General features: G+C 42.3%; 1 protein-coding gene across 2 annotated transcripts in view; it reads right to left on the bottom strand.

Annotated features, from left to right (window-relative positions):
- The window catches only part of DHTKD1 (dehydrogenase E1 and transketolase domain containing 1), a 52,162-nt gene that overhangs the window by 13,644 nt on the left and 14,214 nt on the right, over positions 1-24,304 (bottom strand). The window contains exons 2-11 of one of the 2 annotated variants that reach the window (XM_082449673.1): positions 23,551-23,706; positions 21,963-22,174; positions 21,007-21,201; positions 16,783-17,052; positions 12,216-12,387; positions 10,821-11,019; positions 7,782-8,094; positions 6,758-6,842; positions 6,137-6,276; positions 96-246 (exon numbers count right to left, since the gene is read on the bottom strand). In XM_082449673.1, coding sequence (XP_082305799.1) covers positions 96-246; positions 6,137-6,276; positions 6,758-6,842; positions 7,782-8,094; positions 10,821-11,019; positions 12,216-12,387; positions 16,783-17,052; positions 21,007-21,201; positions 21,963-22,174; positions 23,551-23,706 — 1,893 coding nt within the window. The remainder of the gene's footprint in view (positions 1-95; positions 247-6,136; positions 6,277-6,757; positions 6,843-7,781; positions 8,095-10,820; positions 11,020-12,215; positions 12,388-16,782; positions 17,053-21,006; positions 21,202-21,962; positions 22,175-23,550; positions 23,707-24,304) is intronic. The other variant, XM_082449674.1, reaches the window with a different exon arrangement.

The raw sequence follows: 24,304 nt of genomic DNA, 5'->3' as shown, positions 1-24,304 counted from the left end.
AGGAGTCTCATAAGCAGTTATGGCCCCTTTTCCGTCATTTGTCCCCGTGAGGCTGATGCCACACGTCCACTACCCACCCATAGGCCAACACCAACCTCCAGAGATGAACGTGTCAAAGATGATCTGAGCACCGTTGAAGAAATCGCCAAACTGAGCCTCCCAGAGGGGCAGTAGGTTAGGGCTTTCGATGCTCATCCCATACTCAAATCCCAAGACGGCCTCTTCCGACAGTGGGCTGTTGCTTACCTAGGGCAAAGGAGGAGAACAGAACCGTCATGCAGGGAAGATGGGATGTGAATCTGTAAAGGTAAAGCATCATATTGGTACCAACTGCTCAAAAGGGAGGAGGGCCATGAGGGCAGCTGTGCTTTCATTCATCCCCGCATCCCTTTGGGAGAGGACATCTCCTGCTCTCCATGAGTGATGTGTGTGGGAAAAGTTGGGGCAAACAGAGGAAGACATACAAAAGGTTGGAATATGGGCATTAAAGATTTTCTTGAAGGAGAAGCAAAATTAACTTCTCAGATGCCCCACCTTTGAAGCTGAGAGTAAAACGGTGTCATAAGAGCTTTTTAAAAAATGTCACAGAACAAAGTTGGGGGGAGGGACTTCCCTGGTGGTCCAGTGGTTAAAAATCTGCCATCCAATGCAGGGGACGTGGGTTTGATCCCTAGTCGGAGAACTAAGATCCCACACGCCATGGGGCAACTAAGCCCTCGTGCCGCAACTACTGAGCCTGCGCTCTAGAGCCCACGCTCCACAACTAGAGAGAAGCCCGCGCGCTGTAACGAAGAGCCCATGTGCTGCAACTAAGACCTGATGCAGTCAAAAATAAATAAATAAATATTTTTAAAAATCTAGAAAAATGGTATAGATGATCTTATTTGCAAAGCAGAAATAGAGACACAGACATAGAGAACAAATATATGGATACCACGGGGGAAAGAGGTGGAGAGGGAGGAATTGGGAGACTGGGATTGACACATATACATTATTGGTACTATGTATAAAATAGACAACTAATGAGAACATACTGCATAGCACAGGGAACTCTACCTAATGCACTGTGGTAACCTAAATGGGAGGGAAGTCCAAAAGGGAGGGGATATCTGTATGTGTGTGGCTGATTCATTTTCTTGTGCAGTGGAGGCTAACACAACATTGTAAAGCAACCATACTCCAATAAAAATTAATTAAAAACAAACAAACAAACAAACAAAGGGGGGGAAAGTTACTTGAAAAAGGCCTACCTTTCGGAATCCATTTTTCTAATATCCTGTTTGCATGATAAAGCAAAAGAATCATCACCATATGTTAAGATTAAAAAAGCAGAACATAAAATTACATCTCTGAAGAGGCTAAAGAGATGTGACAGTTCAAGGCAGCACAACTCTGAACTGGGTTTGTGCACCAGATGTCTCCATGTCTCAGTGTTAACTTCCTGACTTGGATGGTTGCATTGGGGTAATGTAGGAGAACGACCTAGTTTGTAGGAAATACACACGTAGGGCATCAGGCTGGCAACCTGATGTTTCCATCTGGATGGCTCGAATGTCTCAGAATGAGAAAAAGTTCCTTTTGCATTATACATCCAACTTTTTTGTAATTTTGTGTTTGTTTCAACATTTTTCTAAAAAAAATTTTAAGGTACTTTTTAATTTTTTTTTGGCCATGCTGCGAGGCATATGGGATCTTCCCCAACCAGGGATCAAACCCACGTCCCCTGCAGTGGCAGCACGGAGTCCTCACCACTGAACCACCAGGGAAGTCCTTAAGTTACATATTTATAGAATAGTACTTGGCAACAAAAAGGGATAAAATACTGACACATGCTACAACACGGATGGACCTTGAAAACACAATGCTAAGTGAAAGAAGCCAGTAATAAGAAGCCACATATTTATGAGTCTGTTTATATAAAAAGGCCAAAATAGATAAATCAATATAAACAGAAAGTAGATTAGTGGGTTTCAGGGGCTGAGGGAAGGAAGGAATGGGGTGTGACTGCTAATAAGTATGGTTTTCTTTTAGGGGTGATGAAAATGTTCTAAAATTAGATAGTGGTGATGGTTGCACCACTGCATACACTGAAAACCACTAATTGTACACATTGAAACGTTGAATTCTATGAGTTTTATCTCAATAAAGCTTTTAATTAAAAAAAACTCTGGAAAAAAATTTCATCTCTACTATGATTACAACCATAAAAATGCATGGTTTATACGGATAAGCACTCAATGACAACAACAAAAAATGAAAACAGATAATGTATTAGTATGGTGGGATTATGCATAGTTTACCTTTCCTGATTTCTATTTGATTTCAATTATGATCTTTACAAGACATTAACTTGAAAAGAGACACTATATTTCTCAGATCCATGAGTCTGTTGTCAACGGGATTTGAACTGAGTGCTTTACTTGCACCTCTGCGTCTTCACCTCATTCCCTATCTCTCTTCCTACCCAAGGCTGACACACCCACTCGTATTCTAATCCAAACCTTTTCTCTGCTTCTTCACTCGGCTCATCACCAAACTCCTTTTTTCTGAACCTCTCCTCACTGGCTTTCTCCTCTCGGCAAATGAACAATCAAAAGCTTAAAAATAAAACAAGAAAGGACCTCCCTGGGGGTCCAGTGGTTAAGACTCTGTGCTCCCAATGCAGGGGGCACGGGTTCGATCCCTGGTCGGGGAACTAAGATACCGCATGCCACACGGTGCGGCTAAAAACAAAAAACAAAAAAAAACACAAGGAATATTCCCCTGGCCAGTGCTCTCTGGCTCCTGCTTCCTTTAACAGTCAGGCTCCTAGAAAGAATTATCTAATCTAGTTGTCTCTACCTCCTGAACCCCTGTCTACCCTTCAACTAGTACAATCTAGCTTCTGCTCTCCTCACTCCATAGAAATAGCTCTAGAGGAGGTCAACCTTGACCTTCCAGTTGCTAAATCCAACGGCCATGTTATTCTTCCTCTTTTCAGATTCCTCCCTCCTTAAGTTCGATGACACAGGGACTCTAAGTTCTCCTCCTGCCTTTCTGGACGCTCTTTTGGGAAAATGCTTCCTCTGCCAGCCCTTTAAAAGTTGTTTTTCCGGGCTTCCCTGGTGGTGCAGTGGTTGAGAATCCGCCTGCCAATGCAGGGGACACGGGTTCGAGCACTGGTCTGGGAAGATCCCACATGCCGCAGAGCAACTGGGCCCGTGAGCCACAACTACTGAGCCTGCGTGTCTGGAGCCTGTGCTCCACAACAAGAGAGGCCGCGATAGTGAGAGACCCGCGCACCGCGATGAAGAGTGGCCCCCACTTGCCACTACTAGAGAAAGCCCTCGCACAGAAACGAAGACCCAACACAGCCAAAAAAAATAATAAAATAAAATAAAAATAAATAGTCACTCACCAATTTAAAAATAATAATAATAAAAAAAATAAAATAAAAATTTAAAAAAAATTTTTAAAAAGTTGTTTTTCCCAGGACCCTATCTGTTATTCTGCTCTCTCTCAGAGAGATTCTCCCACCCCTGTGGTTTCAAACACTCCTGCACCCTGATGACTTCCAAATAGACATCCAAGACCAGATTCCTTCATTAACTCCAGACATACATATCTAATTACCTGAAATATCTATGTCAAAGTTTAATGTCCAAAACTTAGTCCATCATCTTTCCTTACCACACCTGTTCCTCTCTCTTACTCTTTATTTGGGTAAATGCCATCATCATATGCCAGCTGCCCTAGTCAGGGAGCTAGGAGATAACCAGGACTGGTCTTCTTCACTCCCTACACCTACCACTGAGTCCGATAGCTGTTGTTTTCTGACTAGTTCTCAAGTCTTGGCCCCATCTCCCCTCTGCGCTGCTATTGCCCTAATTCACAGCTCCAGGATTTCCTGCCTAGATGACTGAGAAGCCTCCTTAGAAATTGTCCTAAGTCTCACCCTTCTTCAACTCAGGCTTCCAAAGTATCATCAGGAGTGCTCTTTCTAACATGGAAAACTCATCACCTGTTCAAAATTCCTCCATGGTTTCTCTTTACATAACACTCAAAGTCTTTCACAACGTGGGTAGTCCTGACTGGCCCGTCTCTTCTTTTACTTCTGTATCCACTTTGCAGCTTAAACTCCAGTCACATGAAGCTATATGTAGTTCCCTGAGCATGAGGTCAGGGCCTCTTACTTCACAGCTTAGGTATGCACTACTGTGTCCACCTACATTTACTAGACTAGGCAATTCCAAATGTCCCTCAAGTCCCAGCTCAAATCTGGCCTCCTCTCTAAAGCTCTTCCTTTGAATCCCCAAGTAACCTAGCTGCCCCTTCTCCTATGCATCTATTGTACTTCATATACTTGTATACCCTTATCTACATTAATTTGTTGAATCTATTAATGCTTTCATTTATTCCAAAAATTATTTAAGATGGCCTGTAAATATAGATAATACACAAAATGATAGTTTAAATGTAAGTGGACAGGGAAGTCCCTGGTGGTCCTGTGGTTAGGACACCATGCTTCTTTTGCAGGGGGCATGGGTTCAATCCCTGGTCGGGGAACTAAGATCCCACATGCCGCGCTGTGCAGCCAAAAAAAAAAAGTAGGTGGACAGAAAGAAAATAAATAGATTGACACACCCAACAGGGTTGGGGAAAACATACAACCTGGTAACCTGCTTTCTTGAGGCTGCCATGGCCTCTACCCCTTCCCAGAAGCCATTATTGATAAGGGAAGGTTGATCGGTTGCAGAATTTTCGATGTACACACAATAAAGACAAGCCACTGCTCAGGGAACTACAACTACTCTCAATACCAAGATCAAGCAGGAGTCCCCCCCAGGGTCTTCATATAAAGGACAAGGTGTTAGATAATAAATGAAATCTTTGACAGTATCCCCATAACAGATGTGAGACATTTACTTGGGGCTTTCTAAATAGCAATATTCAAAATTAATTGATACTATATATCAAATCACAAATCAATAAAAGACATTGGGTGGGGAAAATACGAAATGTTTCAGTATCTAGGTCACCAGTCTAGATACTGATCAAGGAGGAGATTTTAGACTAACTTAAAGAAAAGATGGGCTGCATGTCCTTTAAGTAATTATCCTGGAAGCTTGCTTTTGACAAAGTGAATTTTTTAAAAAAATATTGAGTATTGGGTTTCCCTGGTGGCACAGCAGTTAAGAATCCGCCTGCCAATGCAAGGGACATGGGTTCGAGCCCTGGTCTGGGAAGGTCCCACATGCAGCGGAGCAACTAAGCCTGTGGGCCACAACTACTGAGCCTGTGCTCTAGAGCCCGTGAGCCACAACTACCGAGCCCACGTGCCACAACTACTGAAGCCTGCACGCCTAGAGCCCGTGCTCCACAACAAGAGAAGCCACTGCAATGAGAAGCCCGCGTACCACAACAAAGAGTAGCCCCCGCTCGTCACAACTAGAGAAAGCCCGCACGCAGCAACAAAGACCCAACGCAGCCAAAAATAAATAAATAAAATAAATAAATTTACTGAAAAAAAAAAGAGTATCCGTGAACCCAATACTCTCAAACAAATGGCTAGAGTAGGAAAAAAGATGACACACCACTAATTGTACCTTAAAGGATAATTTCATAAACTCCATGTGCCAGGCACTATGCTAGTTGTTGGAGAAACAAAAATGAAAACACCCAGGCCCTGCTCTTGACTCTAATGAACCTAACTCAGCAACTGGCACAGAGAAATACATGGCAATGGATACATTCATCAAGCCCGCTAAACCCTAGGGAATAAAGTAACCTTAAGTCAGTGGGTTTTTTTTTTTTAAGTTGGCAAGAAATGTTGGCTTATTATCCACATCTTCGACTCACTTTAATGAATTCAGCAACGAGCAGGTTATATAATCAATTTTGGATTGACAAAATGAACACCCATTTGACATTTACATGATTACAGATAAGTAGCCAGAGTAAAACAGCTCTAGTCTACTCGCTAGTCTGTTACTTCCACTCCAAGTGCATAGACTGGCATTGTCTACCCAGTCGGCATACCTTTATTTCAAAACGGACTGAACCCAAAGTTTCCGACATCTGTTTCTAGTTGGTCTAAGAAGCCTGTAGCTATAATCACCAGCACCTGAGGTTTATACTCGATAATAAAACAGCCTACCTCTAGAAACCCCTTTTGATTAGGGTCCATATGGTTCAGGGGGATATAGGTGTCATCGGTCTTCTGGCAAACAACCATTGCGTGCCTCTGGCTAAAAGTTCCACGGCCAACATCTTGGCCACTCAGACGGACATTAAAACCTTAAAGCAAGCAAGAAGGAAAAGAAAAAAATCCAAATTCCCATGAATAACCTAAGTAATAATAAGGCCTGTAAGGCCTGGTGACCCTGAATTCTTATACATCGGCTCATCCTGAGAACTGTCCTTAGGACAATAGATTATCCTTCTTAAAATATACCTGTCCTATATTCAAAACTCCGTAGTCTAATTAAGAGTGAAGAGTCATCATTTGTCCTACAATTTTTAAAGGAAAATATCTTTCCAATACATCCAGCACTGAGTCCTTTGTTTCCATAGTCTGTTCGCTGATGAAGATTGTCAACATGACTTATACCAAGATTAAATAATGTTTTCAGGTAAGAAAAGTTAACACGTTTGAGAACCTCTCTCGTCAATAAAAACAATACAAGGTAGTTGTAACTCAAAACTGCAGGCGTCACATATAAGAAATGTCATATAAAGCACCCCCTACCCGTTGTGCAGCTACACAGAAATGTCTTACCTTCAGCAAGTAATGAGCCTAGGGCAAGAGCTTCTGCCGTGGCCCAGTCTAACTTTGTTCCATCCATCACTTTCTCCACTCTGGACTGTAAAATTGAACGGGAGGGGAAAAGAAACTTTTAAGAGTTCCCATCCTTTTTCACACTGAGTTCAAAAAATGTAAGGCAACAATGGTTAAGAATCAAAAACATAACATTAAGTACAACAGATACTGCAGAAGGAAACATCGGAGTATGACAGCAAGTACATGACATTTGAAAGCAGGCAAAACAAACAGGCACTCTGGTGAGTAGTTAACGCGGCAGATGGATGGGAGGAGGAGACATCAGGGAGGGGGAGAGAGGAACGGCACTGGTAATATTCTATGTCTTCAGCCTGATGGTGAGTACACAGATTGTTTTAATACTCTCTACACCTGTAACAGAAACTTACAAACGAAGTTAGTGTTTTAAAAATAATCCAGAGTTCATCGTGTCTTCATCCAAGTTCAAGAAAGATGAAGACCTATATCTCCTTGCTCTCCTCCTGCTTTTAGTGCTGAAAGTCCCACGTTCCAGGAAACCACAGGCAAACCATGACAGTTTGTCAATCCATCCTTAACATGAGACAACATGTAAAACCTCAACATGCTTAAGGGTGTAAATGGTTGCCTTTCGGGAGTACGTGTGCTGCTTTTTATTTATTTTATTTAAGCCAAACCCCGAGCACCTTCCTCAAAATGAAAGTGTCTTCTGCTCACTGCTCAGAAAAACCAAAAAGGGCATTCCTGTATGGCTGTGTTATTAATAATGTGCATGCAGTACCTGTATATATAATGTATTAATGAATGACTGAAAGAATAAGTGGAGGAAAAATAGAAGTAGACAAAATTTGAGTTAATTGACGATCAGTACCAAAACACTGCTAGGATTGGTTCACAATAAATATTTGCCAAGTGCATTAGCCAACCAACAAGACCAGACCAACACCAATTCCTTGCTGTGAGAGATGGACAAACAATAACCAGAGATTCCCGGGCTCCCTACCTGCACGTGCATCTTCAGAAGGTGACTGTGCATTTGGAGCTCCTCCGGTACCTCCACAGACTTCCTGCCAATAAACCGCAGGAGGTCAAGGGGCACACCTGTGTTCCAGGTGGTGATGCAAGCTTCTGGCTGAACCAGGCCCTGCCAGTGGGCCTGCAGGTTCGTGGCAGGGGGGCTGTAGTGCGTCATGTTAGTTAAATGGCCATTTAACTTCGCGTAGTAGGAGGCTTTGATTTCCGATACCTCCTCCTGGGTCATGAGTCCATTGGCCATAAGGTACTCTGCATACGTGTCGGGGATGCTCTTCCGGGCTCTATCCAAGGAAAAGGGAAACAAAAATCAATATGATTTGTAAAAATCAAAGAGACAGATACAGGAATTCCCTGGCGGTCCAGTGGTTAAGACTCAGGCTCTCACTGCCGTGGACCCGGATTCGAGCCCTGGTCGGGGAACTAAGATCCCACAAGCCATGCAATGCGGCCAAAAAAAAAAAAAGGAGAGACAGAAACAGTTATTGTCAAAGGTATTCTGGAGTGTCATCGCTATAAAAATGCACACGGGAAATGTTTTGGGACTAGATAGAGGGGGTGCTTGTACAACATTGGGAATGCACTAATTCACACTGAATCGTTCACTTTAAAATGGTCCATTTTAGGGAATTCCCTGGCGGTCCAGTGGTTAAGACTCCACACTTCCACTGCAGGGGGCACGGGTTCGATCCCTGGTCGGGGAGCAAAGATCTCACGCGCCCCATGGTGTAGCCAAAAAATAAAAGGTCCATTTTATGTCATGTGACTTTCACTCCAATAAATTTGTTTTTTAAAGGCAGTGGTGAGTAACCACCTCTTCCAGGCAAGCAAGTGAAAACAAGCAAGTGAAATTTATCTTTTTTTTCTTTTTTAAATTTATTTATTTTTGTTTATTTATGGCTGTGTTGGGTCTTCGTTTCTGTGCGAGGGCTTTCTCTTGTTGTGGCAAGCGGGGGCCACTCTTCATCGCGGTGCGCAGGCCTCTCACTATCGCGGCCTCTCTTGTTGCGGAGCACAGGCTCCAGATGCTCAGGCTCAGTAATTGTGGCTCATGGGCCCAGTTGCTCTGCGGCATGTGGCATCTTCCCAGACCAGGGCCCGAACCCGTGTCCCCTGCATTGGCAGGCAGACTCTCAACCACTGCGCCACCAGGGAAGCCCATTTTTTCTTTTTTAAAATTTATTTATTTATTTGTTTTTGGCTGCGTTGGGTTGCGTTGCTGTGTGCGGGCTTTCTCTAGTTGCAGTGAGCGGGGGCTACTCTTTGTTGCGGTGCGCGGGCTTCTCATCCCAGTGGCTTCTCTTGTTGCGGAGCATGGGCTCTAAGAGCATGGGCTTGAGTAGTTGTGGCACACGGGCTTCAGTAGTTGTGGCTCTAGAGCGCAGGCTCAGTAGTTGTGGTGCATGGGCTTAGTTGCTCCACTGCATGTGGGATCTTCCTGGACTAGGGCTCGAACCCGTGTCCCCTGCATTGGCAGGTGGATTCTTAACCACTGCGCCACCAGGGAAGCCCACAAATTTATCTTTATAAGCTTTTGTCTACAGTCAGGCAGAAGTAATGAGTAGTAGAGTTTTCTTACAAACTGTTAATTCTGGACAGTTATTTACAAGGCTGACTTATATTGTCTACCTATTCTGCATCCCTTTATTTCAAAAAGGATTGAACCTAAAGTTGCCGGCATCTGTTTCAGGTTGCTTGAAGAAGGCTGTAACTATTCAGCATCTGGGTTTTACAACAATAGAAATAACGATGATGCTACTCTGCATTTGCTTAATACTTTAAACTTCCAAGTCTGGTCACATTGATCATCATATTTAATCCTGAAAAAAGTGAGAGGTAGACAGGATATATTTTTAAAAGCAGGGTCCTGAGTCACATCAAGTCATTCAGGTGCTAAGTTCAAAGCTAAATGGAGAAACCAGATTTGTTCTTCCAAGGGCAGTCTGCTACCTACGACCAGAAAGGCCCATAAAATGTCACCAAGTTTATTCCTCTGTTTTAATTTATGTCTATGAGGAAATAAAGCAGGAAAGAGGGATCTACTTTATTTTCTAGCATCTGAAAAGGAAATCCTGGGAATTCCCTGGTGGTCCAGTGGCTAAGACTCTGTCTTCCCAATGCAGGGGGCCCGGGTTCGATCCCTGGTCCGGGAACTAGATCCTGCGTGCCACAACCAAGACCTGGTGCAGCCAAATAAATAAATACATAAATAAATAGGAAATCCCAAAGTAACACACTTCTCTCCATCACATGAACCTTCTGACTTGGCACTGTCCCACGGAAATATAACGCAAGCCAATGTGTAATTTCAAATTTCCCTGTGGTCACATTAGAAAAGGTGCAAGAGGTGGAATTAATTTTAATCATATATTGATTTAACTCAATATACCCAAAATATTGTCCCTTCAATACCTAATCAATATAAAAATTATTATCGAGATCATTTACACTCTTTTTTTCACACTAAGTCTTTGAAATCTGGTGTATATGTTACACTCCCAGCACATTTCCTTCAGGAGTTGGCACATTTCAAGTGTCCAACAGCCATTTATGGCTCGAGGCTTCCACACTGGACAGTGCAGTTCTGAACTTCGTTAAAATCCATCATGTAACCTCTTGCCAAGGCACAAAGTAGGTCCACGTCTATAGTTTGCAGAAGTGAATCATGGAGGTTCTGTTTCTGCTCCTGTCAATGTCGCACTGAGCAGCTTCGGGCAAGGCTCTGCCTACATCTTCTGTTCAGTCCTCCCTCTGCTAGGTGAGGGGGTGAAGTCGCCCTTTGTCTATTCATTGAGGAAATATGTAGAGTTGGAAGAACATGGGGCGCTTTCCTGTGACGCAAAGGATGACCATTCCAGTGTGCCCAGGTCTGTCCCAGTTTGAGCATTGAAAGTTTCATGTCCCAGGCACACTGGGAAAGCTGGTTGCCCTACCGGAGAGTGTCTAACACAAATAATAATGTGAGCACTGTGGGGAAAGGGGCACATCGCATGACGTTTCATCCTTGTACCTGATGATCTGGTACATGACCGGGTTGGTGAAGAAGGGCTCATCCAGCTCGTTGTGGCCCCACTGCCTGTAGCACAACAAGTCAACAATCACATCCTTCCGGAATTGGCGCTGGTATTCAAACGCCAGTCGCGTGGCCCGGACCACTTCCTCTGGGCTGTCTCCATTGACGTGGATGATGGCGCAGCCCACAAGCTTCCCTGAGGCAGAGAAGCTGGAGATGAGGCCGGCTAGTCAACCCATGAACCTACCCCCAAGTCCTGTTGCCCGCATGGGGAGACAGCCCTTGTCCTTAGGGGTAGTTTGGCTTGGGTGTTAAGAACCTGCACTTTGGGAGTTCCCTGGTGGCCTAGTGGTTAGGACTCTGGGCTTTCACTTCCATGACCTGGGTTCAATCCCAGGCCGGGGAACTGAGCTCGTGTAAGCCACATGGTGCGGCCAAAAAAAAAAACCCCGCACTTTATGAAAAAAAAAAAGAACCTGCACTTTAGAGGCGAGGTGACAAGCATGAGTTCAAGTCCCAGCTCTTTGTGATCCTGGTAAAGTTATGAATCTCAGTCTCCTTGTCTGTAACATTGGGATAATAGCTCTTACCTCTTAGTGATGTCCTATAGAGGCAATGAGTTAATGCATATAAAGTGCTTAACAGAGCCTGGTACATCATAACTGATACTTATTTGTTATTATCATCATGACTATTATCTTTCTTCCTGAGATAAAAGGGTCATTAAAGGATGTATCCGAGAAAAAAATGGATTTTCTCCAAAGAGAAGATTGAGAATGAATTTTCAAATCTCTACCTAACTAATTACAAAAAATTCATGTAGGTAGCCCCAAAAGGCATCCAGGCCAGGCTCTGGATGTAAAAACAGAGCAGTTCTTACCATCTAACAATTCTGGAAATTCTGTGAAATAGGGAATGAATAATAAAAAGCCCTGTGTTTCTTTTAATACTACTAGTTTCCACAGGTTAAAACAAGCTGACTTTGCTTCTTCACATCTGATTTCCAACCAGACCACTTGGCCAAGTTTACTGGTTGAACATATCCTTTTTGACTGTGATCTTGGGTACTCCAAATCTGAATATCCTAAAGACAATTGCCCTAGCTGTACTAATTGTGTTATCTCTGGATTCCAGCAGATCATTAAACTAGATACTTAAGCATTTTGAGATTGCACCCTCTAAATTCTACTCTTGTTTTATTTCCTTGGATTTTAAGATCACACTCAGACTCTTAAAGGAATATTAAGAACACTGTTGGTGACCACTGACCATATCTGATCCAAAATTTAAAATGGGACCAGCAGTGAGGCTCACTGTTCTGAGTGAACTAGAAGTTTCTCCAGGAATTCCTTGTCTGATTCCACAGCATCAACTCCTCCCTGTGTTACATACCGATGTCACTACAGTATAAGGAAGACCTTCCTCTTTCTGCAGGAGTGGTGTAACCCAGCTGGTTATTGACAATCAAATGGACACTCCCACCAATTCTGAAATGCGGGATATTAGAGAGCGTAAATGTTTCAGGAACAATCCCTTGACCACAGAAAGAAGCGTCACCGTGAACCTAGATCACGGGGGAGAAAAAAAGAAAATGAACGTAAGCGATGGAGAAATTTAGGTTTCCAAATAGTAACAGGAATAAAAACAACCATGCTCTCACTGCTCCCCTACCCTCCTAAAAATCTGCCAGTTATAGGATTTCCTAGAATGGTTAGGCTGATCTCAAGCAGCTTTCAAAGATGCTAAATCAGCCCTTTTCCTCCTGCAGCCACCACCAGTTGACCTATTCCTTCTGCCCCACATCATCACCTATACCCATCACTTCTCACATACCCATCAACACGCTAGTGTTCACAGCAGCACCACGGAAGGAAGGGCGATTGGAGGGGTAGAAGGAATATCAACTCTAGTAAAGCAATCATGAAAACAGCCTGCAAGACACTAAGACCAATGCACAGCTTCGAACTCTCACTCTTCCCCAATCATTTTCCCCCAAAAACGAGACCGCGTGTAGCTCACGTCACCTCATTCCCACTGGGTGCATTAGCCACCACTGCGGCTAACATAAAAGAGAATGATGTGACAGCAAAGACAGGAGCATGGGGGGGGGCGCGTGGGGAAGTATATCATACACAAGTGAAAGGAGGCTTTGGGGAAAGAGCAAAATACTATTATAAGAGAATCTCTGAAATGTGCTATTCTTCCAGAACTTGTGAAGTCTGCTAGATCATAATAGCACAAAACCTGAAAACAAGGTCCTACCATAAAGCACAGGGAACTATATTCAATATCCTGTGATAAACCATAATGGAAAAGAATTTTAAAAAGAATGTATACATCTGTGTATAAGTGAATCCCTTTGCTTATAGCAGAAATTAACACAACACTGTAAATCAACTATACTTCAATAAAAAATAAATTAATTTTAAAAAAACTGGTAAATGGAAGGTGGTAGAAAAGGGGGTGAATTTTTTTTAGAAAAGTTGAAAGCAAATAATGAGGGAAATGCAGACCTTAGGAGAAAGTATGAGCTCCACTGACTTCATGCTGTATAAAAGGCTGTTATATCAATAAGGTATATGTTGTACACCTTAACTTTACATGATGTTATATGACAAATGTATTTTAACTAAAAAGTTATTAAATAAAAGGCTACTATCATAAACAGCCAAAATGCTCAGCTAAAGAATAGAATTATCTGATATGGGGAATTCCCTGGTGGTCCAGTGGTTAGGACTCGGCGCTTTCACTGTTACGGCCCGGGTTCAATCCCTGACGGGGGAACTAAGATCCTGAAAGCTGCACAGCATGGCCAAATAAATAAATTAATTAATTAATTAAATAAAATGACCTGATATGGTAACCATTGTGGCTCTAATAATAGCAGAAATAAAAGACCTAAATACTAATGAAGAAAGACTCCTTGGGCTTCCATGGTGGCGCAGTGGTTAAGAATCCGCCTGCCAATGCAGTGGGGGACACGGGTTCGAGCCCTGGTCCGGGAAGATCCTACATGCCGCGGAGCAACTAAGCCTGTGCGCCACAGCTACTGAGCCTGTGCTCTAGAGCCCTCGAGCCACAACTACTGAAGCCCATGCACCTAGAGCCCGTGTTCTGCAACAAGAGAAGCCACCGCAATGAGAAGCCCGCGCACCGCAAAGAAGAGTAGGCCCCGCTCACCGCAACTAGAGAAAGCCCGCACGCAGCTACAAAGACGCAACACAGCCAAAAATAAATAAATAAAATAAATAAATAAAAAGAAAGAATCCTTGGAAGCAGATTTTTTTAATAACAGCGAAGATGTCCTAAAAGAGTAATTTGTATATAGGTAGAACATTTTGGCTAAGAAAGGAAGCACTGCTTTGCTTAGCAAAATCTCCAGCCCACACCTTCCCATTGCTAGGGCCTACAGGGATGACTGACGTTTTGGAGCATCCAGACGTAGTGATAACATACCCTTACATCACCTCCACAATGCTATGTCCATTATCTCCATTGATCCATTCAACAATCAGGTGTAGGGGCCAGGTAAGGGAATCGCCACTGTTCTCTTCACGGATGAGAAAACCAAGGTTCAGAAAGAGTACGTATTTCACGTGCCTAGGACTAGACCTTCTGTGATGCCTGCATTTTTTTCTGGCCACACTGCATGGCACACAGGATCTTACTTCCCAAACCAGGGATGGAACCCGTGCCCCCTGCATTGGAAGCACAGAGTCTTAACCACTGGACTGCCAGGAAAGCCCTGATGCCTCCATTTTTTGACTTATTCCCCCACCCCTCCAAGCCCTTCGCCTGGGCTAAGGAACTTACTATGTTCTCATTTCATCCTCAGAACACTATAAGGAATGTAACATACTCCCATTGACCTCTGAGATTCAGAGAACCTGAGGAACAGAACCAAGCATGCCAAGCTAGAAGGCAGCAAAGCCAGGATCTGAACTCAGTGCTTCTTGGTTCCAGAATCCTTGTCTTTTCTACACCAGGCTACACTGGCAAGTCCAACCCTCAGCCGCACGGTGGTCCACACAGGGTCAAGGGGTTCCTAGCATCTGAACACTCCACACCCTTTGGCCTCCTTGCTGATGGGACTTCTTGTGGGGTAATGGTGTAAAAGGAGACCAGTAAAGCAAGGAAGAGAGCTGGGTGTCTCTTCCACTCCTTTACAAAAGCGTTTACAGGGGAGGCATTGCTGAGAACATAACATCTGTTCATAACTTGCGTCGTTTTATCATAGTCTTAGGGTTCTTGGCACTAAAGCCATGTGTCATCTGCTAATTTTATTTCCTGTCTTAAAAGAGAAAACACTCCATGATGCCCATAAAGCTTTGCAGGAGTCGGGTCCATAAGCCCCAAGGAATGCTGGGGGCAGTGGAAACTGCTCAGCCAAACACAGCAGGGGGCTTGGACACACACAGAGGATCACATATGACAATCCACTTCCACCACACTCAGGACCAAGATGAACAGAAGACAGACAGCAGAAGTAGTATCCAGAATCTCACCACCATGATTTTATAGACTCCAAATTTCAAGTTCCCACAATAAATTAGAATTTTGAACTTGAGTGAGGCAAGACCCAGGCAGACACACCAGGGCAAAATGTTTTGGGAACACAAAGTAGAGAAAAGAGGGCAGTTTCTTATCACTTTAAAGAAAATGCCACTTTCACCTCTTACTTCAGAAATCAGTCTTAAGATCAGCTTAATGTACTGGGAAAATGTGAATGACTGAAATATTTTAGAGTCTCATGAATTCAAGTGAAAGGTGAAGAGAATGTCTGGCTAATGATTTGAAGATTTCTATTTAGAAATACTATAACATAATCAAATCCAATTCTGCTTACTCCCAATTTATTTACTACAAGTTTCTGGCCCATGGAAAATTAACAATAAGATAATGTGGTTATTTGTATATGTAGCCAAATATTCTACTGCCTTGTAGATTTACTTTTTTCCGTTGGGTTTGAAGACTCAGTTACTGATATCCAGGATTAATTAGTAGTTATCCAGTAGTTAAAGGTTCATATTTATTTTTTTACTTTTTTGGCGTGGTATGTGGGATCTTAGTGCCCCGACCAGGGACCGAACCCTCGCGGCCTGCAGTGGAAGCGCAGAGTCTTAACCACTGGACCACCAGGGAAGTCCCTAAACGTTCATATTTAAATGAATACTTGCAGAAGAAAAATGTGACCCACAATCTAAACCTCTAAAATATACCTGTAGAGCTACCAAAAAGTGGGGGGCAGAGGAAGCAATACATTATATAATTTGTATTGTTTGCCTTAATGCCAAAGACCTTCATTGGAAAACAAACAAGCAAGCAAATAAAATAAATCCAGACTCTTGCAGCCTCGTTAGACAGACGGATACCACGTCGTTTCCAAGAGGGTTATAATTTCAGAGAAGTAATGACATCTGTCCTCTTAACAGTAGCAGGTATGCCGGTCTATATCCCCTTAATTAATTCATAACTCAAGAAAGGAAAAACACAGTGAAGACCTCCATCAGTTGCCTTGAGGGGGAAGGGATAAATTGGGAGATTGGGATTGACATAGACACACTACTATACATAAAATAGTAGACTAATAAGAACCTACTGTATTGTAATGACCTATATGGGAATAGAATCTAAAAAGAGTGAATATATGTATATGTATAACTGACTCACTTTGCTGTACACCTGAAACTAACACAACACTGTAAATCAACTATACTCCAATAAAAAAATTAATTAAAAATTTTTTTAAAAATCAGTCAAAACTAAAAGTCAGTTGCCTTGAGACTACACCTCACATCTGCTATTAATTTTTTAAAGAACCCCCAAAATCTTCTTTTCCCAAAAGTTCATCTCAGTTTCATCTGGAACATCTGTCATCTCCTGTCATAACTACCAACCTGGACATTCTTACTTCCTGGTCTTTCCAACCTCAGGCCTCACTTCCTGAGGCTACCAGTACCTGTAAGCAAATGACCTTGTCCCCAGGCTGAGCCGACCTGTCTGGAGAGTAGTCCCCATCCCGCCTGGACTGCTGTCTCCCGCGAGTCTTCCCAACAGCCACGGGGTTAACAGCTTCCAGGTGTGAGGGGTTGGGCAGCATCGTCACGTGGAGGGGATGGTGCGCGCCGAAGTCCAGGTCAACCGAGGACGTCAGGTGAGACAGGACATCGCCAGCGGCTGAGACGTTTTCCGGAAATTCACTTAAGCCTCGCATTTTACGGAACATCAGCTATGCCGAATAAACGTACAAGAAAAAATGCGAAGAGGTGGTTCGTTTAAAATCACACAATAGGGACTTCCCTGGTGGCACAGTGGTTAAGAATCCTCCTGCCAATGCAGGGGACACGGGTTCGAGCCCTGGTCCGGGAAGATCCCACATGCCGCAGAGCAACTAAGCCTGTGCGTCACAACTACTGAGCCTGCGCTCTAGAGCCCGTGAGCCACAATTACTGAGCCCGTGTGCCACAACTACTGAAGCCCATGCACCTAGAGCCCATGCTCCGCAACAAGAGAAGCCACTGCAATGAGAAGCCCACGCACCGCAATGAAGAGTAGCCCCCCATCGCAGCAACTAGAGAAAGCCCACAGGCAGCAACGAAGACCCAACGCAGCCAAAAATTAAATAAATAAATAAATAAATAAATAAAGATAAGCACACACTTGTAACTGCTCGAATGCACAGAACTATCTGGAGACGTTCAGTCATATGAAGTTCCAACACTTTCAGAAGAGTCTAGCCTGATGCAGATGGTAAGATACCTCTGCCTTGCAATAAGCAAAATATTTTTTCTTAAATACACCTGTTGGTGTGTATTTTCCAAAAGAATTTGTATTATTCTTGTTAAAGATAGAGAGAAAATAAGAATTTAATCCCATTTAGTCAGGGGATGGCATACACTGCTTAGCGCAAGTGGCATCTTAAAAACTATGTTGTCCAATTCTCAAAGGACTTCTCTGCATACATTCTGTCACCTCATCTTCACAGTCTTCTATGACATAGATGTTACTATCCATTTTAAAAACGAACAAGCTAAAAAACTAAAAACAGAGTTGCTAGAGTTGCCATATGATCCATATATCCAGAGAAAACTCTAATTCGAAAAGGTACACGCACCCCAACGTTCATTGCAGCCCTATTTACAATAGCTAATATACAGAAGCAACCTAAGCGTCCATTGACAGATGAATGGATAAAGAACATATGGTGTGTGTGCACACACACACACTGGAATATTACTCAGCCATAAAAAAGAACAAAATAATGCCATTTGCAGCAACATGGATGGACCTAGAGATTATCATACTAAGTGAAATAAGTCAGACAGAAAAAGACAAATATCATATGATATCACTTATGGGTGGAATCTAAAAAAATGATACAGGAATTCCCTGGCAGTCCAGTCATTAGGACTCTGCTCTTTCACTGCCAAGGGCCCAGGTTCAGTCCCTGTGAACTAAGATCCTGCAAGCCACGCAGCGTAGCCAAAAAAAAAAAAAAAAGAAAAGGAAAAAAAATGATACAAATGAACTTATTTACAAAACAGAAACAGACTCACAGACATAGAAAACAATCTTATGGTTACCAAAGGGGAAGGGGAGGGATAAATCAGGAGTTTGAGATTTAAAAAAAAAAAAATGAATGAGCAAGAGAAATTAACTAGATGGTTTAAAGGTCCTCGGCTACAAATCTGGGTCTCAAACCAAAGTATTTACCAAAAACAGCATGTTATTCTCTACTGGCCAAATGGTTTGAATGACCCCAAAGCTTCTCCAGTTCACAAAAGCTTCTTATTGCCCTATCTGCAAATAGGAGCATACAAACTCACACAGTATAGGGATGGATGTGTTTCTCACAAATATGATCATTGATAATCATTTCTGTGTCTTTCAGTAATTGTTTTGTCTGGGATATTTTAGGAATGCAATTTTTGGTTTAAGAACTTCTGCAGGGGAATTCCCTGGCGGTCCAGTGGTTAGGACTCTGCGCTTTCACTGCCGAGGGCGCAGATTCCATCCCTGGTCAGGGAACTAAGATCCTGCAAGCTGCATGGAGCGGGCCAAAAAAAAAAAGAGAGAGAATTTCTGCAGGTATCTAAGCACATGTCTCCATCTGGCCATTACTTTATTCTGTCGTATTCTACCTTTTCTAAGGTGTCTTTTCAAAGCTGGTTATCAGTCTCTTAGCATCAGAAACACTGAGGTATGAATAATAAAGGTAAAGCTTGGCCCCTAGACATGACATCACATATATTTTTTTCATTAAAAAATTTTTTTTAGAATTCAGGTATAGTTGATTTACAATATTATATAAATTTCAGGTGTACAACATAGTGATTCAAAATTTTTAGAGATTATACTGTTTATAGTTATTATAAAATATTGGCTATATTCTCTGTGTTGTACAATATATCCGTGTAGCTTATTTATTTTTTACAAAGTAGTTTGTATCTCTCAATCCCCTACCCCTATACTGCCCTTCCCCCCTTCCCTCTCCCCACGGTGACCACTAGTTTGTTCTCTTAGTGAGTCTGTTTCTTTTTTGTTATAGTCATTAGTTTGTTTTATTTTTTAGATTCCACATATAAGTGACAACATACAGTATTTATCTTTGTGTGGCTTATTTCACTAAGCACAATACCCTGCAAGTCCATCCATGTTGTTTCAAATGGCAAATTTTCATTCTTTTTTATGGCTGAGTAGTATTCCATTGTGTGTGTGTGTGTGTGTGTGTGTGTGTGTGTGTGTTTGTGTACCACATCTTCTTTATCCATTCATCTGCTGATGGACACTTAGGCTGCTTCTGTATCTTGGCTATTGTAAATAATACTGCTATGAACATTGGGGTGCATATATCTTTTCAAATTAGTGTTTTCGTTTTCTTCAGATATATACCCAGGAATGGAATTTCTGGGTTATATGGTGGTTCTAGTTCTAGTTTTTTGAGGAACCTCCATACTGTTTTCCACAGTGGCTGCACCAATTTACATTCCCACCAACAGCGTACTAGGGTCCCCATGTGTTTTTTCTAATATTCTCAAGGATAACACATCCTCCCATAGGCTCCGTTAACTCCATCTAACTTTGAAAGGTCCTTTAACGTTTATAATTATTTTTAATCTCCTGGCTAAGAATAGTAATGAGGTTTATCCACGCGTAATGGCTACAACCTTATCAGACATGAGTCTCTCTGATGCTCCCTGACATCGAATCTTCCGTCCTGACCCTCAAGTCTTTCGAGACTTACAGAGCAGCTGAGTTGGACAGAACAGGAACACCAAGATCCAATAACCTATAAAACCACTCACTTAGAGGGGTCTCTTGAGATAACAATGTGTTATTAGTTTCATACAATCTATTAACTATAAACTGCAAATATGTGGAAGGTAAAAATAACTTTTTGTAAGGTAAAATTGTATCAAATTGCACAGATCTTTGTGTTTGTTTGAATGATTTTTATGAAATAGGGAAAGCATGCTTCGAAAAACAGAATTTATCTGTTTGCATCATCCATAGGAAACTAACTTTTAACTTCCCTGAGTGAAGAACCTCTGTAAGTTGATACAGAAAATCAACCTAAATGCCAGGTCCAGGGACTTCACTGGTGGTCCAGTGGTTGAGACTCCGTGCTTCCACAGCAGGGGGCGTGGGTTTGATCCCCGGTTGGGGAACTAAGATCCCACATTCCATGTGGCACGGCCAAAAGAATAAACAAACAAAAGGAAAAAGAACAGGGCCATCCAACAGCAACAGGTTTCATCAATTAACTAAGCTGAAGTAAGTCAGAAAGAGATAAACAAATATAGTATATTAACACATATATGTGGAATCTAGAGAAACAGTACAGATGAACCAGTTTGCAAGGCAGAAATAGAGACACATATGTAGAGAACAAACGTATGGACACCAAGGGGGGAAAGTGGCAGGGGGCGGGGGGGAATGAATTGAGAGACTGGGACTGACATATATACACTAATATGTATAAAATAGATAACTGATAAGAACCTGCTGTATAAAAATAAACAAATAAAATAAAATTCAAATCAAAAAAAAAAATTAACTAAGCTGTCTCCTGGACAAATGGCTCATATGCTTAGTCGGTTTTCTAAAAGCAGTTATTACCATTGGTTTTATTCTTTTACAGTCAATTGTACATGAATAGTGGAAAACATAGAAAGTCTTTTACCTCTGGAGGGAACTGCAGAAGGCCTGTCAGTAAGTTCAGCCTCCCTCTATGTGGCATCCCAATAATGACATCCGTTACCCCGCTGTAGGCCGCCATTTTCAGCAGCTCGTAGAAAAAGCCCATCATGCTTTCAGCTCCTTCGCCTCCGTATCGCTTCACCGTGGCAAACTTGGTGGCCAAAAAGTGGTCAAGCTCCTATGGAACACCACGTCAGACGCATTAGTTACTGGACAGCCAACTACCTGGGTCAAAGTCAAACACGTTTAAGAAGACCCCACACTACTTCAAGCAGCTGCAACAGGGTTCCCTCACTACAGACCGCAGAGGTGCACAGAAGTCGCCCAGAGCCAGGCAGGAAAGCCCTGCCGAGGAGACACCAGACAGCAGTAGGGACGCGGAGGAAACAACCTGAGCGGTAGAAGAACTCACCCCAACGGGGACCCCTCAGAATGCCGGGCCTGTCCCATGACGTGAGTTTTAGTGCAGGGCTCTACAATAGCATTTCATCTGGGCTGCAAACTAGCCAACCACCCACATTATTGGGAACAGGTTTCTTGTCATCTTGATAGGCCCGAGTCCTGATCACAGCCCTGACAGTCAATCCCGTTCATCTGTACTGAGAGCCTCTTCCACATACAGTTCCCTTTTTTCTATCACTTCAGGTAATAAAAAGAGAAATAAGATCTTAAGGGTTTTGCAGGCTTCTATAGAGGGAATAGATAAATACATAAAACATATTGACTCTGAGAAGAACCAATAGTTCTGTTGTTTGGCGATCTACTTCTTTCTACTTAGAATAAAGTGGTATGTGTTACACTGCCCCTTGTGTTGAGGCCATGGGGTAAGTGGGGCTACATTCAGAGAGTTCATGTCTTAACTCCCTCTCTTCAATATTTATATGTCTTTGTAGAAAATGAGTCAACCTATTTCTTTGATATTAGCTGCTACTTTTATACCTGAGATTCTAGCATTAGTTTTGACAGATGTTTTCGCTCTTCTGTGGTAAATGCCTCCTTTTTCAGTTCCTCAAACCGCTTGGCAAACCATCCTTTCTCCTCCTGGCTCTGAAGTTGGGAGGTTTCAATAGAAATCTGCCCACAGTAGATCTGGTTGAGATAGGCTACGACTTCCTCGAGAGAGGCCTCCTCCTTCCCCATGTTCAGTAATCCTATGAAATGGAATCAAAGGGATCGTTTTAAAGAATAATCAACCATGTAACTAATTATAGAACATACCAAGATCCTTATTTGAATTCAGAGCATTTCATTCCAAGTAACGGGTTATCTAGATTTTTCTAAAGGCAAAACTAAAAATATGATCAAAGGCCATAAGGTACTAAAAGGAGAGGGAATAAAAATCTTTCTTCTCTCGAACAGAATCATGATGCATTATGCCAAATTTTGATTCTATAGTCATTTCGAACTAAATTGTGAACCTACCTTTCATCTGCTTTATAGCTACAAATCACACGTACTACCTTTATCTGAAATATTTATCTACCAAAACATTCAAGTCTTATTAATATCTATAAAGCAATGCCTATTATTGCACAGTTGGTCTTAATGTGAATTAATATTGATAGCAATGCAACATTCTGAGGTAAAAGGAAATCTCCCTGAATCTTAGCCAGAGAAAAGAAAGGTTTGTAGCATGTGATTGGCCCAGCACCAAATCAATTATCAGTCATTTGCCTAAGCCTACAATATGAATTTAACAAACCAACATTTTCTTTATATCGTGTATGGTTTCTTACAATAAACATTAGATCTTTGACATTGATTGAGCAAAGCTGTGACGAACATGGGAGTGCAGATATCTCTTTAAGATAATGATGTCAATTCCTTTAGATTTATACCCAGACATGGAATTGCTGGATCATATGGTAGTTCTATTTTTAATTTTTTGAGGATTCTCCATACTGTTTTCCATAGTGGCTGCACCAACTTGCATTCCTACCAACAGTGCACAAGAGTTCCCTTTTCTCTACATCCTCACCGACACTTGTATCTTTGGGTTTTTTTTTTTAATTGAAGTATAGTTGATTTACAATGTTGTGTTAATTTCTGCTGTACAGCAAAGTGATTCAGTTATACATATATATATACATTCTTTTTCATTTTCTTTTCCATTATGGTTTATCACAGGATATTGAATATAGTTCCCTTTGCTTGACAGTAGGACCGTGTTGTTTATCCATCTTTGGGGTTTTTTTTGACAATAGCCATTGTAACAGGTGTGAGGTGGTAGCTCATTGTGGTTTTGATTTGCATTTCCCTGATGCTTAGTGATGCTGAGCACCTTTTCATGTACCCTTTGGCCGTTGTATCTATGATTTGAATACAGAGGAAACGGGCCCTATCAGAAGACCATTCTAGAACCCCAACACTGCTCCTCCCAGACAGTGTTCGAATGTGCCCCTGTCTCCTCACACCCGTGGAAGCCTCAGCTCCAGCGGGCATGTGGGTCCTTCAGGAACAGAGAAAAGAGCCCCACCTCACTGGCAGTTAACTGTCACGTGGATAGTCCATTGTTGATGGGCTTTACCTGCGGTATTAAAGGGTCCCTGCAGGGTCTGCACGAGGGCTTGGATTTCAGGCACGTTCTCCTGCAGGGCTTGGCCAGTGAAGAGGGGGTTGATTTTGGCAGCTTTATGGCCATGCTCACAATACACCGTCACCAACCTGGCAAGGCCATGGTCCACTAATTCAGGGGGAAAAAACAATAGAACAATATAGTTTAGGAAATGCCCACAAGCTGCAAAATCAGTTTTTCAAAGAAGCCTCTGTGGCCTTGGACAGTTTTCAACACATGGCTCCTACCCACCACAGCTGCCAGTGGTTTTCGGGATTAAAGACTAACAGACTCCAGGAAAACACACTTATTTCCTTAAATTTATCTCCTGAGAGCGAAAGTCACTGAAAAATACAGAAAGGAAACAGAACTATAAGCGCACATTTGTGAAACTAATTATGCACGAGGATAGATATTAAAAGGAAACACCCCAAACTGAAAATAACTGTTAAAATGCTGAGATTATGGATAATTATAGTCCTCTTAATTATTATTTGAGATTTTTTATATCGTACATTAGAAATACAGACAATTTGAACTACAAAATCAATGTTACATTTCCTTCCTTATTTTATTTCTTTTTTTAATAAATTTATTTATTTTATTTTTGGCTGTGTTGGGTCTTTGTTGCTGCACACGGGCTTTCTCTAGCTGCGGTGAGCGGGGGCTACTCTTCGTTGCGGTGCGCGGGGTTCTCATTGCGGTGGCTTCTCTTGTTGCGGAGCAC

Source organism: Balaenoptera physalus (genome assembly GCF_965194825.1).
Source record: "Balaenoptera physalus genome assembly, chromosome: 2".
Lineage (NCBI taxonomy): Eukaryota > Metazoa > Chordata > Mammalia > Artiodactyla > Balaenopteridae > Balaenoptera > Balaenoptera physalus.
Note: the sequence above shows the minus strand (reverse complement) of the source record. Positions and strands in the feature narration are given on the sequence as shown.